The sequence below is a fragment of the Physcomitrium patens genome, chromosome 22, assembly GCF_059467195.1.
Source record: "Physcomitrium patens ecotype Gransden chromosome 22, ASM5946719v1, whole genome shotgun sequence".
Classification (NCBI taxonomy): Eukaryota; Viridiplantae; Streptophyta; class Bryopsida; order Funariales; family Funariaceae; genus Physcomitrium; species Physcomitrium patens.
In genome coordinates this window covers 2,665,409-2,679,093 of record NC_143431.1, presented here as the reverse complement: position 1 = coordinate 2,679,093, position 13,685 = coordinate 2,665,409, and the positions used below count along the sequence as shown (strand labels likewise).

The following is a 13,685-nucleotide window of genomic DNA, read 5'->3' as shown; positions in this document are numbered from 1 at the left end:
AAAGTGGTTGTAAGCTTTGTAAAAGGTTTTATCTCACTGGTCAAGATGTAGTAGACAATAACTATACTCATCACACTAGAACTTACCATTATCTCACAATCACATGATTATCACAACCTTGAAATGTACCCTCTAAACTATAAGTTCTGAGCTTAATCCAACCATGATTCTAGTCTCTTTACACCACTTCTAAGCTTCAATGTATATCCTAAAAAAGCATCTTTTTGTGTAGATAGATAATTCTATCCAGTGTAGGGTAGACAACCCATTTTCCACAACTTAAATATTTCAGTATATATCCAGTAGGTGTAAAAATGGGGAAAAAATACTCCTATGTAGGGAAATAGAAATCAGGAGGATTCCAAGTATTTTCACACAATTTGGTCAAAAAAGCAGAATTTATATGAATGTTTTAGCTAAAGATTCTCTTCAATCCATTTTGGACATATGGACTTACCTAATTCCAACTTGTTGTGGGTTACAAAAAGTGAAAATCCAACTTTTACAAAATTGTGATGTGTGGCACCTATTAATGCTATCAAGAGAAATGTGACATTTAATTATATTATTGTTCTATCCCAACCAATCAACAACTATCACCTATTAATAGTTCATGCATACCCATTCCAAGTACAAAGTTTTTTTTTTTTTTTTTTTTTTTTTTCTCACAACTTAACAACATTTTAATCAACCCTGACCAATTTCCAATCAATGGATGTCAGACATAATCGCCATATATAATGGAAATAGCACCCTCTACATGTTGGAAATGGAGGGGTGGTGGACGATGGGTCGGCTATGGAGTGTGAGTGAACATCGCACAGTGAAGAGTGCAGCCGAAAGCGAAATGAAGCGAGTAAGATGTGTGGGATGGTGTTATGTCAGAACATGCAATGGTCCCAGGGAGATGGCAGAGGAAGATCTGCGGGGAGAATTAAGAGGAGAGGAGGAAGAAGGACACGCAAACGCAGCCATGCCGCGTTGGGTCCGTGCAACGCACGCTTTTGGGGTGCGTCACAAGGGACGGCCCTCGCGCCTGGACCAGCCCCGTCGATCCCCAGCTTTTCATGGGCACTCGCGCATCCCACCTGCTTCTGGCATGTCCATAATTCACTGCTAGCAGCAGTTCCATGATTTTGTCGCTCCCACGCCTGGGTCGCTCTTCCCTCCTACCATTATAGTGTTACGCCGCTTCGTACCTGGTGCTGATTCCATGCCAACGTAAAGCCATAATCGCCGTGTCCCGTTCCTAACCTCAAACTCCACCGACCAGGCTATCGGAACTCCTGTCAGAGATGCATATCTTCAGCATTCATAGCGTCGACACCGCATGTGCATTGTGCTCAGTCGACGTGTATCCAGGGATCGTCATTAGTAATTACTGCTATCACTGCAAAGATTGGCTTTGATGGTGTTGATGATGTTGCGATCCATCGTACCGAACTCCAGGAGATATACAGTTATTGTAATCACGTCGCTACGGTCCTGCCGCAATCTGAAAGTCGAAGAATCTCATGGGTGGTTTATTACTGCTGCTCACAAGCGTCAAAAACTGCTTTGCGCAGGTCCTTGATTGGACGCTGTGTGCGCATATCCCACGTGTCTCCTATCCCAGCAGCAGTTGATGGACTTCTCGAGTTCTGAGCTACAAGCCGTGTATTGTCTTTTTTTTGTCGCTGAGCTGAAATGTTACCTACAACCCTAGCAATTACTTGTTCTGCGACCAGTTGGTAGGGCCGAATCAAAAGCACGTTCCAACAGGACATGCCATGACTTGGTTGCATCTGCATCGGAGTTTCAGGTCGTTACGGCAACGGTGAAAGTTTAGAATTCCATGCCCCATTCCGCTACTGGTCCGAAGGAGAGACTTTGGGAAATGACGGGTTCTGAACGATTTTGAATGGATAAAGTGGGACCCTGTCGAGCGAAGATCGCCAATCCAGGATTTGTCACAGCTTTCGAGGGATTAGAAGTGAAGGTGACTTGAATGTTCCTTGAATGTGTTAGAACACTCTATTCGCGTAGATCCGCCTCTTGCTACTGAGCCTGCAACTAAGACTTTCCTCGAGGATGCAACGAATGAGATGAAATGGGTCCCCGCTCGGAAAGTGTCGACAAAGATCGGAATCGGCTGATCTGTAAAGTAGTACGCATGAAAACAATGCGAAGAAGAATTATTCCAATTACGGAGGCCGAAAGGAGGGCACCAGGAGCAGTCGACTGGTCAGGACTAAGATCGATGTTGATAGACAACCAACAAGTGAGCCCATATTTCCCAATGAGCCTTTACATGGAGGGCAGGTACCTGCACAAAGGGGGTGGCAAAAGCCTCTAATTGACTTATTGTGCGGACATGTGGCAAGATCGATTGTAAGCAAGTTTCAACAGCTTTTGACCGGCTCGATGAAGCTTACGCACAGAATGATCGAGTTTCGAGGGCACACATTCATCCTGCAAAATTTCCGTACACAGAAGGGGGATTCATCAACCGGTAGTGGTTTGAGAGGTCCAGGCTTCATGTATAAGTAGCTCTTCTCGCTACATACTGCCACACTTCTCACTTTCCACTTGCACTCGCTTCTGAAAAGCTCTCTGTTATCATCTCAGGGTTCATGATCCAAAGCTTCTTTTAAGCACAAATTGACGCCGATGGGACCTATCAAGTCTCGTTTTGTCACTTCTGACCACTGTTTAGGATCGATTCTCGATGTGCAGAATTGCCCCGCGCAGGTTTCGTGTTGGTGGGAGTCGCAAGTTTTAGAGAGAGCGAGATAGAGAGAGAGGGAGCGAGAGGGTGAGAGGAAGAGATATGCTTGTCCGCCGGAGTCTCTAATGGTTACAGGGTGTTCGTTTTTCTCCCTCAAAGGCTTCCAACAACAGTCGGAATTAACTCTGATGCGGCCATTATCACTGGTTGCAGTGAATTATTCTAGTTCTGCTGTTGGAAGCCTTCGTGGGAGACGAAAGAACCCTTGTTTGGAAGGCTTGGAAGCGCTTCTGTCTTTAGTCCTGGCTGATCTACACAGCAGCTCTACCACTCGTATGATTGGCTCTAGGGGATGTACTAGCAGTGGACGAGCAGCCGCAAGCTCAAGAGATCACAGATCCTTTGGTCGATCTCTTGAGGGATTTCTGAAGCTCCAACTTCTTACAATTCGGAATAGTCCCTTTCTTTTCTACCTTCATTGGTGACTGCACCATGAACATCACCACGCGCGACAGATATTGTTTAAACCATAAGTTTCTTTTTGTGCTCTTGCAGCATTTTATCAAGCTGCGAGCAGAAGCTGTGCAGTCATTCTTTTCGGTATGTCCTTCTCAGCAACAAGCATGTAGACCTCATAAGATAGTGTTTTATGTTCTGATTCCCGTTTTAATTAATCGAGTGTGTATTGTATGGTGTTATAATCGAAAGCCACTGCGTCGTATATACCATCTACGACCTATTAACTTAGTTGCGAATCTTAAGCGTGCAGAAAGCAGCGGTGAATTTCGACTCTTTCAAAAGACATTTACTGTGAAGTACAATGCCGTCAACCGGCGACGTGTTTCCCCGATAAGCTACCGCCACGCGTGTGATTTCGACTTCCATTGTGTAGGCTTTTCCCATCACCACAGCCGTCATCTTCCAGTACCCCTAGTGTTTGCAAACAGGAATCCTATTTTCTCTCGTGCTAGGCAATCGTCAGTCTTTGTACTTGCCGCACATGCAGTCGCATCTAAGTACTCGTGCATGTTCATTCGCAGTTCAGGTTCTTCTGTATGCTGGAATATTGCAGTTAATTCTGTGTAACCAGATACATTGTGTATCTGATCCTTCACCTATTGCCAATCAAATGAATATACTAACGTTGTGTTCACTTTTGCATTGTTATTAATAAAATCCATTCAACATTATTCTAGTTGGCTTTGCACAATGATCTGCCTTTAGTCGTGTGCTAGTTTTACATTTCGCAAACCTGACAGTTTTCGTGAAACCGATTGTTTTTGAATTACCTGATAATCTCGGCGGATACTAGTTCTCTTTCTATATGTAACTGATATCCCAGATCCACTTGTCTCTTTCGTTTCATGATCACGCAGACAGTAATTATAATATCAGACGCCTTCGGCTCATGAAGCGATATGGTGAATATTTTATTTCGTTTAATACTGGATCTACCGGGTTAAACTTCAGTTAAGGCAAATTTCAACACTGCCGTGTTTCCAATAACGTTGATCCCGATCGTGTGATGCTCGTTTGTATCAAGTGTGCACACACGTTTAGGTCAATTGCACTGAAAGCTTATTGGTCAAACTGAGTGAATGTCTTTCATTTGTAATTATCAATGTTCACTTCATATACTACGTATTTGTGTAGCTTTTGTTGGTGTAAAGACTAATAATGTTATGTAAGAGCAACACACTCGATTATGAAATCCTACAAAGTATGCGATCACTGGAGTAATCCTCAGTGTCTAACTCTCTAGATGAAGTGAAGAGGTGAAATAATTAATCTAAATGTGCAATAACACGGTTATCTAGATGTACTATGGTTGTGAAACAGTTCGATAATCAAACGAATGTGCCAAACATCCATGTTTCCAAACCATCACTGCAACCACACCCCGAGTGCGGAGAACTCCGTTTTCTTGTCACCTCTTTCAATTTATCCCATTCCACTTTGCCCAACAGGTGGATTCACAACAGGACATTATGAGATTACAAACATCAACAAATGACATTCACTGTTTGTTGCCAGGTTAGAAGTATTGAAAATATAGAAGTAGAGATTGTTATTTACACTTATCCTCTAATGTTTGGTGTGTCCTTTTCCTTTCAATCTAACGTATTAAGACCCAGTAAATTATATATCCATCTCTTCATTCAATTCACACATCAAGTACAGTGATATTGTTGCAGAACATGTTCCCAACTTGCCCTCTGACGTTTTTACTTCATTCATCATGTCTACAAATATAGATGTCCTGTGGATGCCTCAGATTTTGTGAACTTACTGCCAAGAAAAAAATTATTGGGAGTTCTTGAACTATTGATAAAAAGGGTTGCACAGTGAAAAGTTTGGGGTTTCAAGAAAAAATAAAACATGAAATCATTTATAAGCAATTAGACAGGTCTTTTTGCAGCTTCTCAGCTATCGCATAGTCTGTTTGATTTCCGCTGCAATGGACTCGAGGGGTGTCGGAAACGCGTTTTCAACTGGGCCTCTGTTTCTGTTATTTGCTCCACCTCTTTCGTCATTTTGTGTTCACGTTGTAAGGTTGAGTGATCTAGTGGTATTTGGATAGCTGGGTTTGTGGATTTTTATCGCAAGCAAGACGGATTTGTTGCTGTTGAGTGGAAGAAGGCTGGGTTAATTTCACAAGGTGTCGATTTTAGAGGAATATGTGTTTTTGGGTGGGACTTGGGCGCTTCCATAAGGACGCAACTGTTTTGATATGTGGGAACTCTTGATGGATTTGTGAGTGCCATGTACTGCAAGATGGGCTCGCCATGAATTGCCTGATTAATGAGAATCAATCTGGAATAGGAGGGTTCGAATTGGAAGTGTGTCTATTAGGAATGGATTGTTCCACCTCACGTTCGGCGAAGTAATCACCTTCTGGATCCCCTTCCTTGCTCGTGGCCTTCCAATGCAACAACTGTAAGATCCATTCTTTGCCCAAATTTTATTTGCTCGTGTATGTATTTACAAATTGATTTGTTTTGTTCCGAGGAGCATCCGTCTTGTATGCAAACATGCCGCGTCGTAAGTGAATTCGTGAAAGGAAATGCATGATGTTAATACTGTTGTGTACCAAGTGCATAATAAAAAATATCTTGGATCGCATTACTAATAGAGCAAATAAAAATGTCAAATAGAAATAGAGCAAGTTTACTACTCTCCCACAAATTGTTACTGACCATGTGATCTTGTACGATGGGATGATAGGGTGCACCTGTAGTTACTGATGGGTCCAGAAACGTGGTAATCGGTGATCCTTAGGGGGTAAGACTTGCCATGACCCGGTTTAGGGTTTAGGGTTTAGGTTTATCATCATTTTCCGACTTAATGTGTACACTCCTTACAGTTTCTTTTCCGATTTCATTTAAGTTTTGTTTTCTCGTGCAGTGGAATGGCATTGTGCAGTAGGTTGCTGTGGAGTACCATGCATCTGAAGTCCACTTCGTTCAAAACTTTGTGGTCTTGCAGCTCACAGATCGCACCTTGAACAACCAAAAATCAGGCTCCTTGGGTCTTCTTGTGACTCAAATTTTTTCAGAAATCTATGTGCGCCGTGCGTTTCTATGCTCTTTACTTGCAAAATGACCACAGATCAAATCATACTTCTTGGGGACCTTCTCGATGGAGGCCCCTATCTAGCTCCACATGAGGAAGTCAGTTTTGGCCTTATTTTCTGCATCTGAGTGGACACTCATGAGACTTGGCGCTGTTCATGTTCCTTTTCAAGGGAATGGCTGGATAACATTGACCTTCTGGAAATAAGGTTCTTTAGTGTATGTAACTGATTCATGGACCTCTAGGGATATGGATTGGTTTGTGCGTCTGTGTTTGTGTGCATTTCTTTGAAGGTGGTTTTGAACCACACAATTGGATATGTATAAACAATTCATGATTGAAGAATGCTTTGATGGCAGCAGATGGCAAGAATTGCTAAAATGATTTGAACACGTTTTTGACCAGTCAGTAGGGGCAGTTGAATCCGGACTGCAGAGGTCATTGCTTCCTTTCTACACTCTTTCCAGTGATCATGATTTAGGTTATGAAGCAATGGAGACATCGAATCCAGAGGTACTTCAGAGCTGCATTAACAGTTAGTGCAGTGTCTCATGTGGTTTGTGCATTGCATCATGGGAGCTTAATGTATTGTTCCTGTATTCATTTTTGACGTTGTATACATTGTATGCAGACCACTTAGCGTTATCAGAGAGAATTTGGTCCATTAGAACTTCATGTCATCTTTGGAGATGTACAATTTATGTTTGTGGATGCGTAAGCTCTTGATGGTGAAGATCACCTTTGCTGTCCACGGTCTCGCTGAAATGATATTTGCATTTCTATCAAGCTACTTACTTTCAGAATTCAGAACATGCGCTTTGAAAGTTTCTATCAATCAATCGTTGTGGCCTTATGAAGAAGGCTGCAGAATGGTTAACATATGCAGAGGTAGTTTCCTCATTGCTACAGGATCTGGAGATGTTGCTGAAAGGTCATGGAAATTTGTATAGCGGAGGGAACAGGTAATCGAAAGTTAAGTGGCTACATGTACCCACTCACGAAGGGTATTTGGAATCTCCTAGTCTCAATTTTTGTTTTTGACTGCATCCATGATCCACCCCATCCAAAGCAGAACTGTAATTTAGACTTATTTTGTGTAGACCTGGTTCCAAGTGATTGTATTCAAATTAACTTTTTGTCTCCATGCAATTGTGCAGAAAAGAGACATCACGCTAGGATCTTGGTGACTCATATTCCGCTTTCCGATCTGATGATATACCTTGTGGCAGTAACTGTGCGTCTACAGTTATCAATTAGGTGAAACAGAAGAGAGTTGTGGATACAAAGATTTTAATCTGTTATTGGAATAGAAATTCGTCAGCAAATTACGATTCGAATAGAGCATGAAAATTTTGATTTCCCACCTAAACGCTTGGATACAACGTTTCATCTTGCTATGGAGAACTCTCAGTTTCTGCCATTTTAGAGGCATTTTAGCTTGTATATCCATCCAGAAAGGTGCTTAATATGGATTCGCATATTTTTGCTGAATGATGTTGCTGTATGCAGAAGATGCAGTCACCTTTGTGCGCTGCACAAGATTACGCGAGTTTTTTTTTTTTTTTTTTTTTTTTTTTTTTTTTAAATCGCCAACCAATTATGGTCTTTGGAACAAAAAAATACTCACGTATACCCTCAAAGCATTCTTTTAATTACATTTTTTTAATTGAATATGGACAGATATCTAGATTGACCGCACTATAAGCCTCTGAAATACTTACAAGACCATTTTAACATGTGATCAGATTCTCTGCATTGTTCTTTCGCAGGCACGATCGTGCTATCTGTACCTTCTATATTCGGTGTCTTCTCTGGCCTACATGTACCAATATTACTTAACAGAAGGTACAGTATCCAAGCTCTTGAATTCTCTAAAACCTGTAAGGCATTGGCATTTGTGCTTCAGATTAAAGCTTTTGACTCTACTAGCTCCTGTCTGACCGGCTATATTGCAATCATGTATAATTTGTTTTTCAGAGGTCCTCATTTTAGAGGAATGTTTCCATTGAACTTATGAATCATCAAGTTTTTTCTAGGCATTGATTACAAAATCTCTTAGTTTAGAGCAGTATAGATGTTCCGAAATATTCTCAAATTTTTCTGAGAGACTGTATTTGATACTCATTTCCTTATGATTTTGAGACTACATCATTTCTAATAAACTCAAATTATTAAAAAATCACGAAGTTTCAGTTATTTAACAATTCTTACAATTGGTTACCAAACCATGAAATTGGTTGCAAGTGTATGAAGAGAGTGTTGATTGCCTCTGAAACTATGTGCCTTTACAAGTTAAAAAAATGAAAGAATGTGTCTTTAAAGAGAATGCAGTGTTGGCTGAGAGCATAACATTTATACAACCCGTGTCTTTTGTTTAATGAACCCGATTGTTACTTGAAAAGGTTAGCCAGGTATGGTGCTGCCAGGTCACGACTATGATCATAATTTCATTCTCCACAAGTCAAAACAGGGTCCTGTTCTCGAGGTATCATGATCATTTACCACATTTTCTTTCTTTTTTTATAATTTTCATATAATGTTTTTATACTTCGATTTTTTTCCATGTTATTCTCAGTGAGCACCAGTGTCTCTGTAGCTGGAAACCTGGAAGATTTGGTTGTCTTACAGGTTCATCTGGTAAATAAACATAGCTCTTGACTGGTCTTTGAAACTAAAATCTTAGTTTTAACTGGCGGTTTCAATGCTCTTATTTTCTTGTTTTTTTATTCAATTTTTGGGCTTAGCAAACCTAGTTCTAGTCAAGTCTGATTGGTGGCTATTGCATCCTAAACGGGTTATAACTTTCAAATAGATATTTGAACCATGTTCAATGATTCCTGGCCTCTCAATAAAGCGGCTTAGATATAGAATATTGGTAAAACGAGTTCTGTCTTAAATTGTGTGTACATTAGATACAGGATACTGCCCTATTACATTTCTTTCACTGCTGATATGATTATCAGAATGAGTTCACAAAACGAGTTGTATTAATCAATTAGTTCATCCAACAAACCAAGTTGAATGCAGCCAAAATCTTTGAGCCTGAGAGAATAAAAGCCGACGATGAAGCTACAGAGTGGGAGATAGTCTTGATGCTGAGGGTGGCATGCATTTGCTCAACAATTGTCCAAAAGTTGTGCCTGGGTTGGCAGATTCTACAACTTCTCTCAGTGTGAGAAAATTAATCTCCTGAAACAGCCTCATGCAAGTGCTTCACTGTGAAGAGCACAATTCATAAGGTTATTGAGTCTGCTAAGACAATGATTTGGATTTTGATTAGAGTGCATTTTTAAGGTCATCATGTTTTTGTCTTATATCAAGTTAAATAAGGTTATTCATGCAGTTAAATAAAAATTAAATGAGGTTATTCATGAATTCACTTTAACAAGTGTCAAACGTAGAATATTTTCAGAAGTATGATAAGATGATTTGACTTGTACAACATGTAAGAACAGAGATAAAAACCAATTATAATGTCAAAAACCATTCCAGTATTTATGTCAAGATGTTGAAAAGTAAATATCTTGACATAAATATTTTAACATTAAAAAGAACCGTAAAATTAAAAAATAAATAAATTGACTTAACAGAAGTTATAATTGATTTTAACTTTTCAATTTTGTATATCAATTGGTATAATAAAATTGAAAAATCGAAAATACCAATTGATATACAAAATTGAAAAATAAATTGACGTTGCAGAAGTTTTAAAATTGCCACAAAGATATTTTTACAAATAATCTATCTTGTATAAAAGATTGTGTTATTTCAAAATTCAAAGTCTTCTTGTGGGCAATTAAAAATTCCATTGCACAAGAAAAGTAATAGAGAACTTAAAATATCTCTACAAGGTATAGCATATTTTAAGATATGAACTCATGTGCACATTGCCCACAAAAATAATTAAAAACAACATGTGGTAAGAGAAATAATGGTAGGAGACCATTTAATACAACAGAAATCCCTGTTAAAATCAATACAAACAGTAAATCTAATCGAATTGAGTATTCAAGCTAAAATATACTGAGCACCTGGTAAGTTCACATTGTGAATTTTACTCTTCTAGTTAATCATTTCAATTTGATAATAAAAATGACCACTCATGCACTCACAGAAGAACCTCAAGGTTTATAACATTTAATGTAAAAATAACAACGTAAGTATGAATGCTGATTTTCCCTGAGCATGCCAAGGAATTATCAATACAGAGAATCAGCAAACTTTATTTACTTGTTAACCAACACGCTATGCATCAAATATGTACTGCATGATACATTGCAGATTATGATATAAACCCACCCGGCAAGCCAAACAGTCTATGATCATGGACTGTTACTCCGTCTACAAGCTCTTGGGCAATTCACGAAGTCAATTAGAGAATGAGAATGGAATACAATGCCTCCGAGGAATTTGGCGGAGTTGAACGTCGCCGGAACGAATTTCAACTCGACTGCGCTGTGCTTGGAATGCACTCCGGCGGTCAACAACGATCCCATTGTGGAAGGGTCCCGAGAATTCTTGCATATGGGACAATCCGGGCCCAAGCAGTTGTGATCTGGTGGCGTGATGTCTGGTAGACCGGATGGCCGTGTCTGAGAGTTGAAGGACAGACTGTTCCATCCAAGGCGAGGACTCGAACCAATAGCAGAATCCAAATCCGAGACTGGATGCTGCTGAAAATGCACCATTAGCATCGTCATAGTTAGTACGTCTAGTACAAGTGGGTGTGAGAGGGACTCAATGAACGCTAGCAAGCTGATTCAATGAAAAGGAAATTGCAACCACACACGGAAAGATGAATGTTTGAGGCTTCTCAAAATCCGAATATATACCTCCGGGCTCGGCTGGATACTTGAGTAGATTATGCATTGGTATGTAATCAGTGTTTGACACTGCTAAGGTGGTCATGATTTACACCCATCTCAACGTTGACTGGAATGCGGTTTGAGATTAACATGATAAAATGAAGTTGTTAAGCTTCATAAACAATTGCATGGAATAGCAAAATCTCGAATGCAGACAGGTGGTTGCCGAAGGTTGTCAACGTTGCTGTGAAATGCAATTCGTCACATAAATTTCATGTTCCCAGTGAAAGAAGAAACACGTCCAGTCAAAACGAAACTCTGAGTCGAATCTATCCTGATAATAATGGGAAAGGTGAACATTATCTGAGCACCTGGTTGATTGCCATGAGAAGCATTCAGTGGACCTTGAACCATTCGGTAAACTCCTTGTTAAAAAACATGTGGATATTCTACCGTGCACGTATCTCCTACTTGATGAGAAAAACAATTGACTTAACAGCATGTAATCAGGTCTGAGCAAACACAACTGGTTTGTTACACCAGAAATCCCCACAAATTTAAAAAACATCGAAATGGAGAGTGGGTAAAAGCGTGCGCTGCAACAGTAAGCGAGCATGTGGTTCGTGCTGGTTGCAAAAAACAAAAGAAGTTGGTGGTAACCCAGCCAATCACAGAACTCTGTCTGCTATTGAAAGCTCAATTCTAAAATTGCATTGAGTAATAGACAGCAAACAACCTCTGAATGGGCCTGAACACTTTTGAGAGTTGAAAAAATAATAAAAAAAAATGGTGGTGAATACTCTACAAAGACACAAACAAATTTGAAACATCCTCTTCTGACATGGTCAACACTACACAAGCCGACATACTAACTATATCCCAGAAAACCTACGAGTACACACCATAAACAGACCAAGTGCTGAAACGCTGGAGGTAGGATTCAAATATCAGATCCTTGACTGAGAAAAGAATATTCTTATTTCGAAGTAAACTCATAACCTCCAATCTTTACGAGTGCACTGCTCAACTCGAGCTTAACAATCGCGAGTAGCAAGAGCAACTGTATCGGTTTCACAACAATTTGTTTCGGTGCATATAAAGCAAGCGCTTCGATCCATACATGCAAATTAAGAGGGCATTGTGCGAAAGAAAACATGAAAATCAATATTCTAGGTGCAGCGAGCACCATCTACCGTTACCAACTCGGCGGAACCAAGTCTGCCAACGCTAGTATGTCTTCAAAACTCCCGCGCTTATCGTCGGGACAGCTGCATTGCTACCTCACAGGCATACTCATGAAGATCAAGACCGCACACTGTAGCTATCGAAATCAGAGCTCGGAGTGTGGGACTAAGGGGTTGGTCACATGGAACAGCTCAAACGAGTAGTTTCTCCCAAAAGGAACTTACATGTGAGGTCGTTGAGGGACCATAGTGGTCACTAATGGAAACGGCCTAATGCGTGGTTGGGTGGAGGCTCAATAAAGACCTCAAATTAGGATCCATAAGTCTAAAAAGTTAGCTTGAGAAAAATTAGTCCTTGGTCGCCTAAAGAAGGCACATGGAGTAATCAAGTAACATCACTTACTACTAGGTTACGAATTAGTTGTGGCATAAGAGCACTTGGAATCATCTAAAATAAGATCTAAAGTTTGTTTGTGCATGTGTGTCATGAAGAGGATCAAATTGTTTTATGCATAAAACAATTTTGAAGATTCAATTATACAGAAAATGCTCTTAAGATAGACTTAAGAATTTGCATTCAATTTTTCCTTAAATTATATTTCATATAACATATAGCTTATGTTGAAACATTTTACTATTGATTTTGTATTTATTTTTAAATCTAGTGGATGTAATCATTAATTAGATTAATTAATTTTATTGATTATAATATTTCTATCTATTAATTATTATAGATAAAAAATTCATATCAATATAATAATAAATTAATAGAAAATAATCAAAAAACATATTAGGCTATTATATTTTATAAATTTAAATAATTTTTAAAATTAAAAAAAAATTAACAAAGTTTTCAAAAAAAATCCTAAAATTTAATTTAAAAAAATGTTATGAAGTAAAGTCAATTAAAATCAACAAATAAGATGTTTTTCTAAGAAAGATGATAAAAAAATAAATAAAATAAAAATTTATATTTAGAAAAAAATTAAAATGGCTATTACTAAAGATAAGAAAATTAGAGATTCTTAAAACAAGACTAAAAGCAAAAAAAGAATTGAAAACAATGAAAAAGGCCTCATCCTTGTCTCTACATATATAATAAGTTAAGAGTTTTTTTTACTATTATTTTTCAATCATTCTTTTTAAATATGGCTAAAAATACTTTTAAGACTAAATATAGATTATATAAGAATTATAAATTTTTTTCTATCAAAGATACAAATGAAGTAAGAATATTTCTAGATAAGAGTGTACTCATAAATCTAACATGAATAAATCTATCAATATATATTTAAAACGGTGTAATCTTAAATATAGATTGATTTTTTTATAAAAATCTTTAAAATTTTGAATTTAATCTATCAAACTTATTAGATATATTAATCTCTTTTCTATCATAATAATAGAAGCAAGATT

At 38.6% G+C, this 13,685-nt stretch overlaps 1 protein-coding gene across 4 annotated transcripts; it reads left to right on the top strand.

Moving 5' to 3' along the window:
• The first annotated feature begins 654 nt into the window (after positions 1 to 654).
• Positions 655 to 6,641, top strand: LOC112274675 (uncharacterized). Of its 4 annotated transcripts, XM_090246200.1 has the most exons (4): positions 655 to 3,307; positions 3,477 to 5,644; positions 5,933 to 5,989; positions 6,194 to 6,641. In XM_090246200.1, exon 1 carries the CDS (start codon positions 716 to 718, stop codon positions 1,118 to 1,120), a length of 405 nt encoding a protein of 134 aa, XP_090102326.1. In that variant the 5' UTR covers positions 655 to 715; the 3' UTR covers positions 1,121 to 3,307; positions 3,477 to 5,644; positions 5,933 to 5,989; positions 6,194 to 6,641. The 4 variants fall into 4 exon arrangements, with proteins under 4 accessions (XP_090102326.1, XP_090102325.1, XP_090102323.1 ...); XM_090246199.1 differs by having other exon boundaries at positions 655 to 5,644; XM_090246197.1 differs by having other exon boundaries at positions 680 to 5,644.
• Positions 6,642 to 13,685: the final 7,044 nt, after the last annotated feature.

Excerpts from the sequence above, each read along its gene's own strand:
- LOC112274675 (XM_090246197.1), top strand. The coding sequence starts at position 3,200 with ATGAACATCACCACGCGCGACAGATATTGTTTAAACCATAAGTTTCTT.